The sequence below is a fragment of the Spea bombifrons genome, chromosome 12 (genome assembly GCF_027358695.1).
Source record: "Spea bombifrons isolate aSpeBom1 chromosome 12, aSpeBom1.2.pri, whole genome shotgun sequence".
In the NCBI taxonomy this organism is placed as follows: domain Eukaryota; kingdom Metazoa; phylum Chordata; class Amphibia; order Anura; family Pelobatidae; genus Spea; species Spea bombifrons.
The window spans coordinates 22,234,626-22,257,357 of NC_071098.1; the positions used below are offsets into that span (position 1 = coordinate 22,234,626).

Consider the following 22,732-nt stretch of genomic DNA (forward strand, 5'->3'; position numbering starts at 1 on the left):
TCATCCTGTATAGTTGACAGCATGTACATGTCATTTTTGTCTGTGTACCTAAGGGCCAGTAATTTTCCTTAAAGAGGATGTTTTCCAATGCCTTTGCCTTGGGTAAACCAGCTGCTTTCCCATTTTTTTCGAACAGTCCCACAGGCAAGTGTGTCCAGTCAGTACATAGGATGTTTACTCCAATAGGAGCGTATGCTTATCTTTTTTTTTACAATACCCATCACCAGCAAGTGTGTAAAAAAACGTTTTCATCTTTATCAAGTAACTGGGGTGCCAAGTCTGTTGCATTGCATAATATGAGGTAGGATTAGCTGCCATGTACTGCTGGGCATTAAGATTTGTTTGAGTAGCAATTGCCTCAAATAATTGATTGATGATTAACAGCTGCGGAAATTGACGTGGCTCACTATCCATGATGTTTTTGTTTTTTTAACACTAACCCACTTATCCTACTCAATTGCCCACCAAAAACAAGATTCCCACAAAAAAGAGAAAAATAAATCTAAGCAGTACAATTTACTGCTCAGAGCAATGTGAGGAATAGTATGAGGCTGCAAGGCCTAAATTAATCTAAAAAAAAGTTTTAAAATGTCAAAATGGGGGAAATTAACATTTAAACAAAAAACCAAGCACCACAAAGTAAAACAACACTGATCAGTTTATTACTGTTTTTTACATATAAACACATTATAAATCTACACAGCTTAAGGCTGACCTTGAGCAATCTGGAATGTTGGTGTCAACCTCTACCATACCCTGAACACTATACCAAGAAGGTTTTTTGTAGAGGAACACTAAAAACCAAAACTACCCAGTGAAACATGATCATTTTTGTACAATATTAAATGGGCAGGTGAAAAGTCCAAAGTAGAGCACTTTTGCAAAGCAGACCAGTATTATGTTTATAGGCGATGAAATTAAGCTTTGAAGAAAATAAACTGATTACTGTGTAGACTTTATGTAGAATGTAGTGCATTCTGCTTTTTCAGAATTTTGTCAATTTGTACGAATCTCCAAAAACAAAGTAAAAACCAATGAAGCAAAAAACACAGAATTCTTGATCAAATTTTGTGGGCTCATTCACTCCCACTCTTACACATTCATTCATGCATGCTGTCTTTCGTGCTTTCCAAATATTTCCCTACCTTCTCCCCAGACCACATCCGTGTCTCACAGCTCCACTTTATCTCTAGCATTTTACCTTCTTATTCTTCTCTCATCTGTCTTCTTTCTTTTTTCTTTGTCAACTTATCCGGCAGAGAAGGTAGGGAGACATCCAGAGAGTGTGAGAAAGTGAATGTGGGACAAGACCAAAAACAAACTAAAGAAATTGCCTGAATTGTTTTTGGCCCATTTGCACATGTCTATTACTGTGACAGAGAGAATCCTGATAGTAGCAGCTTTTATGGTTTACTTGCCTGTATTTCACTTGCTGTACAAACCATTAAGGCTAAGTACATAGGTATCTAATTACAGGTGTGGTCATTAAGGGCTCATAAAGCTCAGCCTGGTAGACATAAGAAACTTACAGAGAAGTATGTTGTATGCTTCTGAGCTCCTGATCAGAAAGAAATATCTCCCTTCAAGCTCTCTGCTCTGGATATACTGTGTATATAGGGCTATATCTTTATGATCCTAGAGCATGGAGGATGTATTCGCCTATGCTGAATTTTTTGTCCATGTAACAAAAAACTGAGAACAATTTTCTGGGGCCAATTTTTTTCTTTAACATCCTGTTTTAAATGAACACCAAGATGGCCTTCAAAACACGCATACTCCTCACCCCTAGCTGAGCCTGACACTTTATTCTGTTCAATGCAGGTGTGTCCAGGAGCTCAGGTGATCATCTGTTCTGGCAGTCGGAATAAAGACATTGCCTCCTGCCTGCATCTCTGTCGTGACAGACTTGTCGCACATCGTCCCCCGTTTCCTGGACCGCCTCTCTCCTTACCTCCGCTCCCAAATTCTTGATGTGCAGGTCCAGACGGAGATAGGCAAATGGATTGCTTCTGTTTGCCGTTCTCTGGGCAAGGTTCCGTCTGCCACTGATGATCCATGTCTCCTGCCACTGCTGACAGGCAGCGCCCAGATGCCTTCTTCTTATACCCTCCTTCCTTAGAGGACCCTCAACTTCACTGATCACCCCCTGAGCGCATCATCACATCAGGGCTGCAATTGAGGCCTTGTGTGTCTGGTTTGCAGAGGTCTTATTGATTCTAATACAACTGGCCCAGTAACAGGCCAGCCCCGAAGGTTTCCATCCGGTCCTGAAGCCACACAGCTTTGTTTTGGAGGGCTGATGCTTGAATCTGATTCAGCAACACCTCAAGAGCTGGATCAGTCATTAGGTAATCAATATCTTTTGAAGTTGGCCAAACACAGCATGCTCAATACATTTTCAAGCAAATTCCCCTTTTTATTTTCTCTCTTTTAAATTTCTTTTCAACCGCGAATAGAACCATACCCCCCACTCACACACCAACCATTGTTTGACCTTTTTATTAACACAAACTTAACCTATCAATCCCCATAGGCTGAACCTAAATTCACCTCAAATATAACCTGACCCTGAAGGCCCTCAATTGGCTGACCCTTCTTTCACCCCAATTATAAACCTGGTCCCCTCCCTTCATTTTGGGGTCAGGTTCAGCTCATGGCTCATTGGACTTTAAGCACCCTTCAAGTTACATTCCCTAATTATTAAAGGAAACCAGATTTATTTTGCATTCTAGTCCTACAGAAAAAGGTGTTTGACCTACAACCTGAGGTTTCGTATTTTTTATCGATGCAATCCTACAATTACCAAGGCATTTTACAGTGAAAAGTGCTACCCAGTGTCAGAAACTAGATATGGGTTGAAAATCATGGGTCCTCCAGCAGGGCTATAACCGAACTTGTGCATTTGTGTTCGGGCGAACATGAAAACAAACACGTAGGGTGCAAAATCGTCTTCATCTACTAATCTCCCAGGTCCCTTCCCCATCTAGCCTACCTTATCTACAGAGCATCGCATCGTTTAACTCCTGACGGCAAACCTATGGATTTCCGCTTCCGTTAACCCCTGTGATGCTGCGTAGATAACTGGAGTTAAACTTGAAGCGGGGAGACAGGCCAAATTCCCTGTCAGGGGATTGATGCCATGTCAGGGGTTGATGCCAGAGGAGGCCCCTGCAGACGACCAATAGGCTCACTCGCACAGACCTTTAACTCCTGATGGTGCAACTTGGCCCAGGGAGACCATGGTCTCCCTGCTCCAAGAGTTAAAGCGACTTTATTGGTCGTTCGTACGGACTTTTAACTCTTGGAGTGAGGAGACCAGTGGTCTTTCCCGGCCAAGTTGCGGCACCAGGATTATAAAAGTCTGTACGAGCGACTCTATTGGTCCCCAGCAGGGGGCTCGTCTGGCATCAACCAATTAGTTGATCTCAGAGGAGGCCCCTGCAGGCGACCGATAGGCTCACTCGCACGGCTGGCGACTTTATTTGTCGTTCATACTGACTTTTAACTCTTGGAGCGAGGAGACCAGTGGTCTCTCCCGGCCAAGTTGCGGCACCAGGATTTCAAAAGTCTGTACGAGTGATTCTATTGGTCGGCAGCAGGGGGCTCGTCTGCCATCAACCATCTGACATTTTATACCATACACATTAGGCATGTTCTTCTGTTTTTTTTTTCACCATTTTCTATTAAAAAAATTGAGTGGATGAAGAGTTGTCAATCTCATTTTCTACAAAATCAGGGCTCCTATGGTATCCTTCTCAGAATTGAAAACTCATTGTAATTTATAGTATAATATTAACTTTAATTAATTTTAATGTTCAATAATAATGTTCATATTGGACATTTGTTCTTTTTTGGTACAGGAATTCATGGTAAAACAGGACACAGTTTAATTTTTCTGTGGTTCTTTTCTTTGTTCATCGGGAAGGTTGTCTCAGCAGAACCCAATCTGTAGATCTTTTAACTGATACCCTATGATTAGGTGCACTACTTATGTTTCAGAGTGCTCTACAAGCTTATATTATTTCATGCGGTTGGATGCTTCATAGTGGTGCTGTCCAGCTCTATTTTGATGTTAAATGCATACTAGTCTATTATGTATGGACTCCATTGTGTTTCAATGCATGCAAATAAGCACGGACATCCTTTAGTTATTGGAGTTCTTCTCATTCCATCTCATGTAGCTCCTCCCCTTACTGAAAGCAGGAAGCATTTCACAATATGCTTCTTTTATATGCTTAGTAGAACCCCCACTGTTGTCAGTGGGAACTGAGGTTCAGTTGAAATCAACAGGAGTAGAAGCAGCCAATCACATGTATCACAGGGCATCCGGAAACAAATTTTATCAATGTTTGGAGGACGCTGGAATCATAAAAAGATTTAAAGGGACACTCCAGTCATTATAAGCGCTTTATTGCTTAAATTCTCTATTGCATCCAAACGAACAGTTATTACCATACCTGGGAACAGAGTCTCTGGTTATTTGCCCCAATCTCAAGGTCACACAGTCTGGAACTGACTTTGTACTATTCTACCGTGTTGTGACCACATATAAGACTCCCAGTTGGTGTGTTTGCTACTAGTGTGTTATAGTTGATATCCCTGCTAAAATGCAGGTGACTCAATTAAGGAGATCTTTAAATAGTGACAAATCAAGGTTTCCATGATGACTGATATTAGAGCCATCTGATGAGTCATTTAGAAAGTTCCCAGGTATGGTCATTGTGTGAATCATTTTATGTGGTTATGGTGCATTTCTCCAATGTACTTGGGTGCAGCGATACATTCAGCAGCAGCTCCTTTGTGGCATTAGGTTGGTAACCTTTGAAACATGCTTAGTGTCATTGTCAGGGGAGAGACAGAAAAGAAAATATTGTACGCTACTGTTCTTGTAAGTCCAGTTATCCCTACGGCACATATAACTTTAAACTTCTTGACTATATCAAGGAAATTACACTTTTACTGTGCTTAAATAGGTTAACAACCATGCTTCTTTCTTCTTACTGCCAAATGGCTAGTAAAACAAGCTAAAGGGAAAGGCTAATTTATTTTTTAGGAAATAAAAATGTAATATTTCTGTGGTATAAATATTTGACATTTTACTTGATAAAAAATTAAACTCTAGACATTCTGCATTCAATTGACTTTTCCCCCATTTTGCTAGTAACTCATTGGAGCTTTAAGAATTGCATGTGTTTTAGAAGATTAAGGCATTATACTGTTATTGATTTGGACATTAGACATGATTGGTTTCTGTAGATGGAAAGTGATCTGGCTATCTGAACCTGCCACTCATCAATTGGTGCCATCCATCTCTTTACACGATCATGCCTCATCCTGTAATGATAGAAATCTGAAATCTATAATACATTTTCTCAAAAATATAGACATTTAACATACATTTTAGACTTACAATTAGTTATAATGCTTGCCAATTTTACTGTAAGAGAAAAATACCTTAAAGCTGAGATGAACGTCTAAACATGTCATAGTTTCTATTGCATTACTCTGTGCATTAAAATATATCAGAAAAGCTTGTCTCCAGTATCAAGCTGTATCTAAAAAACACTGTCCCCTTACTTTTCATCCTAACAATGACTGTTATCCGTTCTCATACACATACAATTACACATCCATGCTCACACACATACGCAATTACACATCTGTGCTGACACACATACACAATTACACATCTGTGCTCACACACATACACAAGTACACATCCATGCTCACACACAAGTACACATCCATGTTCACACACACACACACCTATAGCTCAACAAGCAGGTTAATTCAGACAGAAAGGCAAATTTGTTTACAGATAACAAGTCACTTCTTGAGTTATGTTAAAAATTATAAACGTTAACTTCCATGAGTAACTAGTATTAAGTATTTACCAATATACAGGTAAAGATTGACATCAAGTGACCAAGACTGGTACTGCTAGGAATATGCCGGAAAATGTACCGGAAAAATCAATACAGAACATTTAATCAGATGAGGTAATCAATACCTACAGTATCTCACAAAAGTGAGTACACCCCTCACATTTTTGTAAATATTTTATTATAGCTTTTTATGTGACAACACTGAAGAAATGACACTCTGCTACAATGTAAAGTAGTGAGTGTACAGCCTGTATAATGGTGTAAATTTGCTGTCCCCTCAAAATAACTCAACACACAGCCATTAACGTCTAAACCTTGACAACAAAAGTGAGTACACCCCTAAGTGGAAATGTCCAAAATTGGGCCCAATTAGCCATTTCCCCTCCCCGGTATCATGTGACTCATTAGTGTTACAAGGTCTCAGGTGTGAATGGGGAGCAGGTATGTTAAATTTGGTTTTATCACTCTCACACTCTCGCATACTGGTCACTGGAAGTTCAACATGGCACCTCATGGCAAAGAACTCTCTGAGGATCTGAAAAAAAGAATTGTTGCTCTACATAAAGATGGCTTAGGCTAAAAGAAGATTGCCAAGACCCTTAAACTGAGCTGCAGCACGATGGGCAAGACCATACAGCAGTTTCACAGGACAGGTTCCATTAAGAACAGGCCTCACCATGGTCAACCGAAGAAGTTGAGTGCACATGCTCAGCGTCATATCCAGAGGTTGTCTTTGGGAAATAGACGTATGAGTGCTGCCAGCATTGCTGCAGAGGTTGAAGGGGTGGGGGGTCAGCCTGTCAGTGCTCAGACCATAAGCCGCACACTGCATCAAATTGGTCTGCATGGCTGTCGTCCCAGAAGGAAGCCTCTTCTAAAGATGATGCATAAGAAAGCCCACAAACAAGTTTGCTGAAGACAAGCAGACTAAGGACATGGGTTACTGGAATCATGTCCTGTGGTCCGATGAGACCAAGATAAACTTATTTGGTTCAGATGGTGTCAAGCGTGTGTGGGGCCAACCAAGTGAGGAGTACAAAGACAAGTGTGTCTTGCCTACAGTCGAGCATGGTGGTGGGAGTGTCATGGTCTGGGCCTGCATGAGTGCTGCCGGCACTGGGGGGGGCTACACTTTGGGCCAAATTTGGACAATTCCACTTAGAGGTGCACTCACTTTTTTTCTCAAGGTTTAGACATTAATGGCTGTGTGTTGAGTTATTTTGAGGGGACAGCAAATTTACACTCTTATACATGCTGTACACTCACTACTTTACATTAAAACACAGCCATAACTTTCTTTCAATGGTGTACCCTTTGTGACAACTGATTTTTGAATCATTTATAACTGAAATTTTTTTAATTTAGATGGTAAGAAGTTATATATGATTTAAAAACAGCTTCCTTCATTTTGTTTTCTTATTATTGGGAATATTAATATATAATTAAATTCACCAATTGTTAGTGAACACTGTCTTATCAGAACTGACCCTTACATGGGTCCTGGTGGGTCCATAGGACCCAGGTGTCACTATGACACCCCAAGGCATGTTCTTTTGTGCGCATCGCCGGATTCAAAAAAGGTGGCATAGTTACATAGTCCAGACTGGGTGAGAGCATCTCCAAAACTACAGCTCTTGTGGGGTGTTCCCAGTTTGCATTGGTCAATATAATAAGTAGTCCAAGGAAGGAAAAGCAGTGAAGCGGCCACAAGGTCATGGGCGGACAAGGTCTTGGTGCCGGATATCAAAGCACACCTTCAGAAATCTAGTGGAGTCCATGCCTCGGAGTCAGGGCTGTTTTGGCGGCAAAAGGGGGACCTACACAATATTAGGCAGATGGTCTGGCCGATTGGTGTATATTCAGAGGTGCTCTAAATCACTAGACAAAACCAGTGTTAGAATCATGCGGGAGCTAACTTTTATTTGTGAAACAGCACGGATATTTATACAGAAAAAAGAATCGGATTTTAACACAGCACACAATTAGACATTTTAAATCCAATAGGAGGAATTCTGCCTGGGCTCCTCATATCACAATGCAAAGGGATCAAATTCAGACTAATATAACTTTAACATACTTAATTAGCGTAACCACATAGTTAAAGGACAACATCAGGAAACAGCATGACTCACTTTGCAAACACAATGGCTTGGCCTTCTTGAACTCTCCAGGCGGCTAGCTTCAATAAATCCCTGGGTAAAGCCAGACCCTAACAATAAACCATATCTATAACTAAAGAGTTTAGAACAGCTGATTAGACTGCTTAGCTGAAGCAGTCCAGTTACTATGGAAGAATCAATCAAGAAACAAGAGTCCATGTATCCTAAATATCCTGTCCAATTCCTATACTCACACAACATGTTTCGCTGTACCTGCGGGATTCCTCAAGATATAATACACCTTGAGGAATCCCGCAGGTACAGCGAAACACATTGTGTAAGTATAGGAATTGGATAAAATGATGATTCCAGTGGACTCTGTGACATCATTAGAGTTTTATCTAACTGTTATAGAAGCCTCGCAAGGTGCAATGCTAGATAGCAGTGGAATATAATAAATGTGATTCTTCGTGCATATGTGATTACAATCCTAAGAAAAAAAATGCATATAACATAAACCAGCATCTTAAAACACTAGTATTTAATAAAACTCTAATAAAAAAGGATATATTGGTGTAATAAATTGCAAATGTATAACTGCAGTTACCCCTTCTTTACTGAGGCTAAGACCTGACACTTTTTTAGCTTTTTACGCTGTTTCCTTAACCGTGATTCTCCTTTTTAATTTTTCATGCGCCCACACAAATTATATGTTTTTTCAAGGACAGATAGTTTTCTTTTGATACCATTTTAGATGTATAGTTCTACATTTATTATGAATAATACATTAAAATAATGAAAAATGCTTGAAATATTACATGTTTTCTAATAGGTTACTATCCAGTTCAGTTAAACAAAATATCACAAAATAGATTAATATAAGTGTCCTGAATTTGAAACAACCCAACATGCCCATTAATTTTGTGAGACCTATGTCTAATTTGGGATTGTTTAGCAGCCTACCATCTTAAAATACCCCCATGAAAGTATGTATCATTGGAAAAAGACAACCAAGGGTATTTTACTAGGAGCATTTCAACACATTTCATGCAACCAATTGGTCAACAGTCCCTGGCAAAGGTGCTATATCATTGATTTTTGTTTCCTTTTTCACCAAACTTTCCAGGTTTCTTAATATCACTTGCACAGATTATACACGGAACTGCAGAAACATCCACCAAAGTGTATTCCGCTGCATCTCCAGATTACAGAAACACTGCACATGCATACGTTTTTTAATGGGTTTTAGAAGTTAGGTGCACAAATGGAAAATCCTCATTTTCCAAACTTTCATTTATCAAAGACAATCCAGGGTATTTCACTAGGAGCATTTGGACAAGTATCATTCAACCAGATGGTCACCAATCTCTGGCAAAACGAACCATAAACTTAATTTTCGTTGCTTTTTTTTAACCAAAATTTTCATGTTTTTTAAGATTGTTTCCACACCAAGATGTATTCAGCTACATCTCAAGATTACAGATAGAGGTTTTTTTATGGCTTTTGGAAGTAATGGGGCACAATGTGTGTGTACGTGTGTGTGTTAGCATGTGGAAATTTGTGTACGTGTGCAAGGGGCAATGATGGCACAGATTGCTGTTTGGGGACACCGACAAGCTGGAGCAAAGATGGCACAGACAGGCTCTCTGGGGGCACTGATTAGCTGCTTGGGGGCAAAGGAGGTACTCACAAGCTGCTTGGGGGAAAAGGAGGTACTCACAAGCTGCTTGTGGGCAAAGTTGTCACTGTGGGACATGTTGCATGGTGAAGTTTGGGAGTCAGGGCCCTGCAGTTTCTAGTTATGCCCCTGCTGTTGCATAAAGTGTTTTCTTTTTTTGGGAGAAGGGGAAGACCGCTCGGTTCACACTCACGGCAGCCACAGCCGCTGCGAAGGGGGGGGAGACCCCCACCTCCACACAGCGGCCTCACTCACCGCAGAGAAGGGGGAGACCCCCCACCTCCACACAGCGGCCTCACTCACCGCAGAGAAGGGGGAGACCCCCCACCTCCACACAGCGGCCTCACCCACCGTAGAGAAGGGGGAGACCCCCTACCTCCACACAGCAGCCTCAGCCACCGCGGAGAAGGGGGAGACCCCCACCTCCACACAGCAGCCTCTGTACCTAAGAGACTCAGAAACCTTCAGACCTTGCCTTCTGATGGTCGTGCCAATTCTAATAGTGCCTATTCCTCAGTACGCATTTCTGTTTGAGTTTCCTGTTACTCCTGATTTCTGGTATCTTGACCTCGGCTTGTTATACGACGTTTCTGTTTTCTGGTTCCCTGACCTCAGCTTGTCTGACCTTATCTCGGTCCTGCCTGTTATCGGTGTCTCCACCTCCACTGTGCGTGACAATAGCATTATATTTTCATTCCCAATATGAAAAGGATAAATATTGCGTTTCCAATTAAATACCATTAAATACCATTTAAATACCATTTATACCAGTTATCACTGTGAGATAGCTTTTTACATTGGGAAGATTCATACTCTGTGGTAATTATATATATATATTCATTAAAGCTGATTGATGATTACATAGTTTATATGCATCATGCTCAATTATATTGATAAATAGTTGTTTGAAGCATTTGACTATTTCCTGGCTAATATTGCTATGCAAAGTATTATTTCTGCTAAGATTCATTAGCTTATTGAAAATGTTCAGCTGTATAGGAACTGTTAGAATGTCACATTGATTTTTACCACACTATATTACTCATTTTTTGTTTCATTTTATTTGTATTACTAATTAAAAATAAAGCAATCTGGTTATGGAGAAAATAGTTGTCATCACAAATACAAAGTATGCTGGTAAAAGGTTTATTGGTGATATTAAGTTAATAATTTCTAATTTCTTTATCCTGATGTAATGCACTCCAGTTATACTTTACTATATATATTATATATATATATATATATATATATACCGTATTGGCTCGAATATAGGCCGCACTTTTTTCCCCCACTTTAAGTTTTTAAAGTGGGGGTGCGGCCTATATTCGGGGTCTAGCGCCCGACGCCCGGGACATGCAGTCCCGGGCGCCGGGCAGGCAGCGGGGTTAAGATACAGATCCCCCGCAGCGGTGCAGGGGACCTGCATCCTTCTCCCCGATACGCTCAGACAGCCTCCCCTGCCAGCACTTCCCACGGGGGGGGGTGCCGGCACGGGAGGTTATCTAAGCGTTTTACCTCTGCCCACCCCCGACTTACCGGAGCAGACTCCCGGGTGTCTTGCGGGGCCGGCGGGGGACATTTACGCAATACGCAAATGCAACTTCCGGTAACGGTACCGGAAGTTGCATACGCGTATTGCGTAGATGTCCCTCGCCGGCCCTGAAGACACCCGGGAGTCTGCTCCGGTAAGTCGAGGAGGGGGGGCAGAGAAGGACAGCGGCAGCGTATCGCGGGGAGGGAGGACAGCGGCAGCGTATCGCGGGGAGGGAGGGCAGCGTATCGCGGGGAGGGAGGACAGCGGCAGCGTATCGCGGGGAGGGAGGGCAGCGTATCGCGGGGAGGGAGGGCAGCGGCAGCGTATCGCGGGGAGGGAGGACAGCGGCAGCGTATCTCGGGGGGGGGCAGAGTGGCAGCGTATCTCGGGGAGGGAGGACAGTGGCAGCATATCTCGGGGGGGAGGACAGTGGTAGCATATCTCGGGGGGGAGGACAGTGGCAGCATGTTTTTTTGGTGCTTTTTTAAAGAAAAAAAACTTTTTCTTTAAAAAAGCACCAAACTTTTAGGGTGCGGCCTATATACGGGGGCGGCCTATATCCGAGCCAATACGGTATATATATATGCCGTATTTGCTCGAACTTAAAACTTATCATTATCATAAGCGATGGGACATAATCAATCAAGGATAGAGATACCTCAGCTAGGAAAAATGACCATTGAGTCATTTGATATATGCCGGTTTATAGAGGAAGATGTTCTACTTTAGCTGCAGGGGACCTGGATCCTCCTCTCTGGCAGCCGGTGGACCTCTGCATGATCCCAGGCAGCAGCAGAGGTTGACACCGGGGAGTCGGGAGCACGGGGGCAAGTCTGGGGATGCATTGGTAAGTCTGGAGGGGGGCCAAGTGGCATATCTGGGGCAGATGTGTATAGCTGGGGGCAGATGTGTATAGCCGGGGGCAGATGTGCATAACTAGGGGGCATAAAAGAGATAAAAACAAGAAATGCATTTTTCACAATCATAGTTTTTATTAAATATAAAAAAATAGTTTACATGTGAATTAATATTTACTAGAAAAACTTTTTTTTCCCTATAAGGTGGTCTTATATTAAGGCTTTTTCTTTTTTTCCTAAATTAATATTCAAATTTTTGGGGGGTCATCTTACAATCGAGCAAATTCTGGGCTTCATTTACCCCAGAAGACTGTGGTTACTAACAAGATCCTTGGCAAAAATCCTGACGTAAAAGGGAGATTTGTCACAGTATATATTAACATAAATGCAAAAACATATTAGGATGGATTTCATTGAAAAACAACCCGCATTTAATTAGTTTAGAGATACATTTATATTATTTCCTTCCACTCGACAATAGTCCAGAGAAAATTACAGCAGAAAAACCAGTTGTAACTAATAATTATAAAAACAGAATTCCATCTAATAAATCAAATGAGATACATTTTTGGGGCGAAGAAAGGGTTACGTTTGAAACCATATTTATAGCTATCATATAATATTTCTAAGAAATAAAAATTTTCATAATTTTGCATTCCTTTAGTTCCACTGTAAAAAGCTAACTTAACACAGTAGAATAATACCCCACATGCATATGTTTAGGGATTTTGTTTGTTTATTCAAGATTTTTGAGGGTCAAAACATCCTGTTACACAATTTTTCATACATTTATGAACACTGTTTAAAGAAAAACTACTTGCGCTAAAATGTATACAATATACAGTATCATTTGTGTGGGTAAAATTGAGAAACAGGAAAATGGTTGAACATAGACATAGTAAAATCATGAAAATGTATCTGGTGCTATAGTGTAAATAAAAACTATGGTCCTTAATGGGTTAATCAAATTAGTTTGCAATGAACACAAAAAGGAAACCACGGCATTTACACGGCATAAAGGAACCATTCGAGTTCCTGCTTTGACCAGTCATGCCATGATGCTATAATACCCACCAATAATGTATCCCTATGCCAGTATACCAGGTGCTTGTTTTATGTCCCACAAAGACTGTGGGAATTTAACACAATCTAACATTAATACCTCATTCCATGAAATTATTCAGTGTATTGGCATTTCTCAATTATTATTGCTTATCAACTTGGAATACCTAAATCCATCTCATATAGCAAGCTGCTTTAAGACTCATATGGGGGTGTATAGATCTACTTATTTAGTTCCACTTTAGATTTTTTGAATTATGAAGAATATTTTTTACATTTTTGCCAGTCCTTGGTATTGCCTATTGAATTCTGCAAAATATTTCCAGAATTGGCAAGTTTTTATTTGGATGAAACATGTCCTGGTACATTTTTTCCTTGCCTTACAATTCTAGAATCCCTTCATTATTCCACCATTATATTATAATTTATAACACTATTTGGTGCTTGTTTATTTATATAGCAGTAGGAGAGATATATTGAGGTATAAATCTCATTGAATGCAAAGAGCAAATAGTACCATTGACAGAATGTCTCTACGTTGTTTTCTTAAGTGATGTAGAACAAAGGGAACTGAACCATTTGAAGGACGTGAGAAACTGCTGTGAATATCATGGGTAATTCAAATAAAGTAATCACATCGATATTAAGCCTTAGGAGAGCGAGCCTGATGGATTTAAAACAGGCATTGAGTAACATATTTTAACTGATGTATGTAAAATATAAATCAGCAGATTCTATAGCGGTATTATTGGGGTTACCATGAAAATGGATAATAACGTTAAAACAGACATATACAATTTGATAAAAAAGATTAACAATTGTTAAGACATACTGGTACAGAAAGAGATAAGGGCCCTGTTCTTACAAACTTCCAATCTATTATTTTACAATTTTACTGGTAAAATCTAAAACTAATATGGTGTTAAGGCATAGTGTTTGCTTTTATTTGTGTTTGTAATTTAAAAGGTATTGCTACTACTATAAATGTAGTGGTAGGCTTTTAGTAAACAACACTGCACATTCAGTATTTTTAATTAACTTTTTTAATACATGTCTTTGGATATAATTTGCAATTAATATTGAGTATTATCCAAGATGTCAAAAAAGCTGGTAATCCAGAAGAACGTTATTTAAAACAGCACTCCGCAATGTTTTCCCATAAAGTTACAGAAGCCTTCCTTTACAGGGCTTTTCTGGAGCATGCTTTGGAACAAAATGCCAATAACTACCACTGTGCAGACCTTTTATGCTTAATCAGATATCCTATCCTGTCACATACAAATAGTAAAACATACAGCCCCTTGCTAGAAAATGCAAGGCTTATGTCATATTCCCTAGATGTTTGTTTTTACTGAATACCTAAGTGTCTATGTGACCAAAAATTGGTCAAAACCACAGCTTCTATGTATTTTACAGAGGGGTATTTGTTAGACCAAAATAGTATACTGTACATACGGCACTAATTGAAGACAGATTGTAGTAAGATGATGGAGCTTGGGTCCTGAACCTCTGTGTTTTTGAAAAGAGAGGAGAAAGACTTTGCCCTGCTTTTTATTAAGTCATTTGAATATTTCTACTCCTATTTGATCATTCATGTAACATAGTAGCATTCTAAAGAAGACCCTTTGGCGTGATCATAAATGCATGTTCATAGCACTCATGTTTCACTCAGGCCTAATGTGGGTATATGTCTAGGAAACAGGGATTTTCGTGCAGACTTTCACCGGCTGCCAGAGAGGTAGATCTAGGTCTCCTGCAGCTCCTCCTCTCTGGCAGCCGGTGAACATCTGCACGATGCACGTAGACAACCTCCGCTGCTGCATTTGCTCTGAAAAAAAACCTTGTCTTATAATCGAGCAAATGAGGTAGTTTTCAAAGGGAAGGTCACAATTGGACAGTGAGATAAGGGAGGTGAAGTAGGCTTGCTTGGCAAGGAATGGGGCAGATTAACCCCTTAAGGACAATGGGCGGTCCCTAAACCCATTGAAAACAATGCATTTTGAGCCTGTACATGTACGGGCTTTGTCATTAAGGGGTTAATAGTATTGTAGGATGAATCTATAATGCAGGAGGTCCCAAACAGATAAAGACTCATCCATCTTCGTTCAGTAGTTTGTGAATAATGAGAAAAATGAATGGTTAGTATTGGGTGCCAGGGCTAGGAATGTAAATGTCAGGTAGTGGTTTTGTACTACTTTCTGGAGAGTTAGGGCAATTGTAAAATTGTACGTAAAAGTTGCTAGGTTTGTTCAAGAGAAGTTTTAGATGGAAGGAAGGACAGGCAGTAGATCAGTGGAGAATTGTTGGAGATTGAGAGAGCAAAGGTCACTGGTTGGGCAAGGTTACTAGGATGCATTAGAAGGAGTAAGGGGCACACTGAGAGAGCAAGATAAAAGGACGTGGTAAAAGGAGGCTATGGAAAAAAAAAGAGCATGCGCCCATTATTGTGAGTAAGAGTGTTAGTTAAGTGTAAGATTAACGGAAGAGGTAATAGGAACAGATTTTGAGAAAACAGAGCTGAAATGGGGTGTCAATAGGTAAGTTTACATCAACAGGGATGAGAGAGGGAACACCAGAAGAGAGGAAGTATGAAATGCCAAGAAGTGATCAAGACAGAGATTAGCAGGACCAGGACAGTATAGAATGACAAACTGCTCAATAGCCAGATAGCATGAACCTCAAAGGTGGAGTGTCAGAAGAGGATAGGTTCAGTAAGAACAAGGAGGTTCAGGAAAATAGAGGTGTAATAAATGTGTATGCTATTTACTAAAACATATTAAAGTATAAGTAAATGCAAAACATGAAATGCTAAGCAGTATACCAGGCATACCAGACTGGGATAAAAAAATAAAATGCTAAAGTAATCAATTAAACAGTACAATCAGCAATGATGGGGATAGACTGGAGTAAATGCTAAAAAATGAATAATTGTAAAAAGGAGAAGAGAGGAGGGATGACAAATTAGCTCATGATAGTGAGTGTGGGATATGTATTAGCAGACTGTGCCATGTAGATCTAGCCCTTCATAAACTACTTCTTAATGGCACTTAGATGGCCTATATACAAATCAGACCCACTAAATTACTTCATAAGCCCACAAAGTCCCCTTAGTCAGCCATCGCCTGCATTACTTATGTAAGATGCTAATAAATTCCCATGGAAGAGAGGGAAATGCTTTGAAGGCTTCAGCAAATTCCACCTTTAAAGTACAACTCTTATTTGTGAAAGCAGGTGGCTGGAATGAATGGAGGTCACCCAGTTAAATTGGACAAGACTTTGTAAAATGCTTTCTAAAAGTGTTGGTTTGTTGGCCATTCCCACCATATAAGCAGGCAAGGCACTACAGCTACTTCAATAATTAGTCTACCCTGTAACTAGGGGTATCTATAGCATACGCTAAGGATCTAATATGAAGTTTCTTGAATACATTTTGTCCCACTCCTATGCTGACAATGTAGTATTTAGGATGTCTTCCTGTGTGCCAACAAATTGCAGCATATGGTACATCAAAATTATACAGTATGTTTAAGCAGATTGTTTCTATGTTTCTAGTGTAGTGGCTCCTGGTTTGCAGATAAAGGAATAACTAAATGTTTATTTTGAGCATGATCATATAGGCCACCCATGAGAGAGGCAAAGATTGTGTGGAGGTTAAGGTCTTTGGAGGGCCACATATTGAGATATTTATGCTGCCTAGGCTTAAGACAGGGAAATCAATGGTTGATTTAAAAATTAGCAAAATAGCCATATTTCTTAAACTCTATTAGCAGGTTTAGTAGCAAAATTTGTGGTTGGCTAAAAGAGTATTTTATAAACGTATGCCACCACTTTATACTTGCGACATGCACATAGCAGGCCCATTTTTTTCTTTGAAAAATGAAGGTATAAAAAATGTTTATTAATATTGTTTTTATTGCAGGAGAGTGGTTTACAGTGTTGGGGGGGGGGGGTACCAGTGACAGCATAATCATTGATACCAGCATTATAGGTTGGGGCTATCTTCACAGTCCCAAACAATGATCACATTTTATTTGTAGCTTTGATTTCTCTTTTCTAGGTCCTGCCTTTTGGGGTCTGGTGAACTCTGCCTGGAATTTGTGCACGATTGGCAAGCGACAATCACCTATTAACATCAATACCAGCCAAATAATCTTTGATCCTTTCCTTCCTCCACTAAGACTGAGCATGAATGGAAAAATGGTATGTAAACAAAAATGAATAGGATATCTATGTAAATTTCAGGGATAGAGCAGAGATGGAACAATAACTTTTGCAAAATAAGCAAAATAGCTAAAGTGGTTAAATCACTGAAGAAGTTGCATTTTATTTTCTGGTTAGCTGTTATTGTTATGTTATGCACTACCTATTATGTCCTGTTTACCCATTGTACAGCACTGCTGTGATGGGGCTATATAGAAAATAAATAATAATAATAATAATAATCTTGGCATATATAGTGAACTTGTTCAAGTAATTTGATGTTTGCACTCCCCACTGACATTTGTGGATATATCAATGATTATCTGGCATAAAAATGTAGTTTGCTAAACAGTAACTCGAAATCCAGAATGCCAAAAGATCTGCAAGACGTTGCTTAAAATGTCTTACATAGAATAAAATAATGTTAATGCATTTTCTACTAGGTCAGTGGAACAATGTTCAACACTGGGCGCCATGTTTCCTTTCGACTAGACAGCCAAAACCCAGTAAATATCTCTGGTGGGCCTCTTTTATATAATCACCGTCTTGAAGAAGTGATGTTGCATTTTGGCAGCGAAAATGGAATAGGCTCAGAGCATCTAATGAACAAGGAGGCCTTTGCTGGTGAGGTTAGTTTCGTTGTCAGATTAACTAACCTGGCATCTTTTGATTTGACTGGCTTAATTTGAGTGGGTATAGGTCCCATGTTTGTCGGTAGCAAAAGTTGCAAATGCATGAGCATTGTTTTATTTAGCCTTTGTGCAAATGCCTAGTTTGATGCAATTCAGTAAGTATGCACATGTATATTTTTTAATATTGTACACATTCAATACATGACTGCTTAGGCCCAGATGCTCCATAATGTCATAGCCCTTTCAATGCTTTCGTGCAGCCCCGTATTAAATATATCAAGACCAATAGCGGAGAGTTGCACTCCATTCTTACGCATTACATCTCTGTTTTCACCTTCCAACTGATTATGCCTAATGGCTGCCCTGCCTTTCCTCGTGACAAACCTAGAAATTGCAACAATAAGCTTCCTTCTGCAACAGTCTAAAGCTTTGGGGTTTTTACATTCCTTCCAAATTGGCCTATACACCACCTCTGACCACACTAAGATTACATATTCTAGCCAGATCTAACTTAATTAAATGAATTAAATCAACCGTCCTAATCTTTCCACTATCATTACCCCGGCGTGTATTACTAGTATAATGGATGCCGGGACAAACCTGGACAGATAACAACATTCTGGGTAAACCTGCTTCCATCGCATACCTCGTAGACCCCTCCATCGAATATGCATTTTTTCTTGCGGAAAACCCAGATTCCTTCCATATACCCTGGAGTTGGCCCGGAGCGCTGCCCAATTAATATATGAGATCCCAAAATCCATACAAGTCGAGGTGGGCCACCTAAAACAAAATACAATTACAATAAATGAGGCCAGATCTTAAAGAGGTCTGATGACCACCTACCAATCCGTTTAATCTGCTCTGATGATTAACCACACCTAAATGCCTCAGTTGCCACACCAATGGGAAGTGAGTGTAAGAAAAAATGCTTAGCCTCTAACCCACACCAAACCACACATTTGGGAAATATACTGGAAAACTAGTATCTTGTTAGTGGAACGCCATCCGAGTGAACCAGAAGTGAACCTTGGCCTGACCTCCAAATATTCTGATAGGAGCTTGACTGGACACCAGATCCCACCAATATTCATAACCATCAACCGTGTACCTCTAGACATCGATCAGTCTTAGATCGTCTAATCCATATGTACAATATGTCCTGACTAATTTGAACATCACAGTCCATAAGACCTCCTGAGCAGGCAGAGCTAGCAGAAAATACTTCCCTTATCCTAAGCGCACCAAAAAAAGCCAAGGAGAAGGCCTAGACACAGGATGCCGGCTACCTGTAATTTTACTCCTTTTCCAGCCCTTAACCAAGATGTGGATAACAAGTTCTGATGTCAGGTCTTGCCACCCTAATTCCTAAAAAAGGAAAGAAATTCGCAGCAAAATTGCGCTCAGCTGTAGACCCTAAAACGCCAGACACTTGAAGCTCCACTAGATATACCCAAAGCTGCCACCTCCTATCTTCCTCACTTCTAACACCTAATTGCCCACCTGCAGCCAGTACCTCCATATCAGGGAATACAAACGCGCCGTTTTCTCTGACAATGATGAGCGAAGTAATCCTAGGAGTCCTGCAAAGCGAGGCTCCAGAAAAATGGGGCGGCAGGGTAGACCTGTTGAATTTGCCTCTGGCGCACTCCCTCTGAAGCGGCCGAGCTGGAAACGAGACAAAGTGTCAGCTATGACATTTTGAACCCCAGGAACATGCCTTGCCTTAATCCAAATGTTATGTTGTAAACACCGCAGAAACCGTCGTTGACTTATTAATAACATGAACTACACTCATATTCTCTGTCCTGAATACCACTCCCTGGTTATCCAAATCATACCAAATGTCAAATGGCCTGACAAACATTGAATCTGCTTCAACTGAACTTTGTTTGAACTGCTTACCGTATCCAATAATGACCTAAGTCTCTGAATTTTTGCTACAGGGAGACTAAAAACCATGTTGCCCAATGAGGGCCACAGTTATCCTGACCTGGGCCAGCAGTCATATTCCCCCTTTCCTTATATTACGGGGGGGCCTTTTTATCATTATGCTAAGGAAATACGTGCATAAAAATGTTTTTTCTTTGGAGGAAAGCATTTATGCACATGATTACGTATAATTAATCTTTCCTTAGGTCATTCAACTTGGAATTCCATTTTTACTTGTCTATGAAATTGCAAAAAGTCTATTTATTCTGTGTAAGGAACTCAAAAGCAAATCTAAATAACTAAAAACAGATATAAAGGAAGCAGTAACTTGAAAGGGAAGTTTTTCAGCCCACATTTAATTAGATAATTTATATTGCTTGTGACAGTCAGAGTAACTAAAAGCATATACAACTTACTTGTATTTTAATCAAACCTGTAATTTATAACACTAAAGACAGAAAGGTATATGGTTAGTCATATAAATTCATACAATATTTACATATTCATAAATATGTGAATTTCGTAGTCCTGAAAGGCACCCCTGAGTAGCTATATATACACCAATAGATAAAGGAATACTCCAGCTGCCATTTCAGTAAACTGCTCAGTGCAAAATTTCACTATAATAAAACAGGCGCACACCTTAATTGTTATTGGAGTTAGAAAATTATACTTCTGCTTTGTTTTGTTTTTTATTCTTTCTCCCTTATCTGCTTCTACTCAACGTGCATACATGAAATCAATATGAGAATGAGATTTTAACATTGGAGTCATTAAAAGTGGGAACCATTAGCAGAGAAGAAGAAAAATGAAACAGAAATTAACTCCTATAAACAAACAAAAACACCGGTTTAAATGCAGTAAAATTAATTGGGATCCACACAAAATGAACTACAATATGCATAATAAAGCACCCAAAACTGTAGAAGAGGAGAGCAACCTGAGATTCACCTGCTAGGTTAAGAGGGAAGTATCATGGAAAAGTAAATATTTTTTCAGCATCAAATAAAGTAATAGTAGCTGAATAAACTTGGAGTTTGCTCCAACAATCTTCATTTATCTGCAACAATTACCATTGTACCGATAGCTCTCTTTTGTGACATTTGGCTGTTTTTTGGCTGACCTTATAAGAGATCCCTCTCTTATTACAGGTACAACTGATTCATTATAACCAGGAGCTATACAACAACGTCAGCGAAGCATCCCGTAATCCCAATGGTCTGGCTGTAGTATCTTTGTTAATGAATGTAAGTTCTTGTTTTTATATAGTAAAAACATAATTTCTGTAAATCATTAAAGGCGCCAAACACCCCATTATAATGTGATCATTTAGAAAATCTGAAATTACATAAGCAGAAGAAAGCTAATTTTGGGCCACTACTTTAAAGGGTAACCCCACATTTTTGGTGGTGTAGCCAGTAGGGTACCTAGTGTTGAATGCTTAGGTGCCCTTGCGTGGGGCAACATTTTGCTAAAAATAAGGCTGCAATCTGGGGCCTTTTCAGCCATATGCAGCCTCCGGTGGCGTGGCACACTATGCTACAGTATGTCATGGCAGGCATCGAGCCAGGTAACAGGTTGGTGCTGTTACACACACGAAAGTCCAGGAGAGGTAATGAAGGGAAGATACAAAAGGCAGAGTCAGGTCACAAAGCAAGGGTCAAGCTAGGTTGCAAGAATCACTGGTAGATATCACTGAAGAGGGTCTGGTACACGGGTAATCAAAATAGCATACAACGCTTGGGTATAGGGTAAAGTCCAGCCAATACCTGAGCAAAGGTTACTGGGAGATCAGGGCTTTTATACATTTGAATTTAGCGCCAAAGTGATGTCATCGGAGGAGACGCATCTCCATGGCAACCTCTATACGCGTTCCTCTCCCTGCCGGCCTACGGAGTGTTAGCGAGCAGGGGAGGAGGGGAGAGGAGACGCGGCGATGTGTCCGCTCGTTGCTGGATTCCGGGAGCGGGTAAGTAGAGGGTTCATAACACAGTACATGCAATGGTATTGCTGCAGTGTTCTGAGCTCCAGGTGAGTGACACAGTGAAGAATATCAGAAGAGCATGGGTACAAGTAAGTGAAATCAAATGTTTGACTTGCATACTTGGTTACATAATGGATTAGGTTAAAAACTTTGGGCAGTTTTCCTTTTTTTTGAGTGTCTTCTCACAGTTTTACATATAATCACAAGGATGTCTGGAATAAAGAGGATTTTAACAGGCATTCCTGTACCTTTCACGAGTTTTCTATGCATTGTTTGTAAAAGTGTTTTGGACATGACTGAGTAGTGCACATGGAGCATGTTTTCTGTGTCTTGGTCACTTTGCTAGACTTGTCCCAGGATCAATGTTGCCAGCCCTTTACTATGTACAACTGCTTTTGTACCAAAAGCTGACTTTTACTGGTATGTGAGACCTAGTTTTGTTAACACTAAAGAACAAAAACTATGCACAGCAACAAAACTCTACATGATGTCATAGCAAGAACTGATGACAATTTAAAATGGACTATAAAGTCCAAGTTTAAAATGGGAAAATCTGATTGCAGACAAGGCCATAAATGTCACAGTTATCTGAACATGCATAATCATATGTGCATGATAGTAATCAGAATGCATCTTTTTATCTTAGGTAAGCTATGTTAAGTATATTATCAAGCGACTTACTATTACTGCATTATGGAATGTGCTAATCAGCTTTGATTTTCCTGAGAAATTGATGTTACCCTTGCCTCTTGCTTTCAATAGCCACTTAACATAGCATTGTATTAATAATAGAAATATACAGAATAAAATTGAAAGAAAAATTAAATTTATATTTTCCTTAACAAATATAGATCACCTTAAAACAACAA

General features: G+C 39.9%; 1 protein-coding gene across 1 annotated transcript in view; it reads left to right on the forward strand.

The window, feature by feature from the left end:
* Window positions 1-22,732, forward strand: part of LOC128470300 (carbonic anhydrase-related protein 10-like) — a 93,389-nt gene that overhangs the window by 61,398 nt on the left and 9,259 nt on the right. Inside the window, exons 3-5 of the mRNA XM_053452166.1 lie at window positions 17,173-17,315; window positions 17,759-17,944; window positions 21,031-21,126. Of these exons, the coding sequence (XP_053308141.1) occupies window positions 17,173-17,315; window positions 17,759-17,944; window positions 21,031-21,126 (425 nt within the window). The remainder of the gene's footprint in view (window positions 1-17,172; window positions 17,316-17,758; window positions 17,945-21,030; window positions 21,127-22,732) is intronic.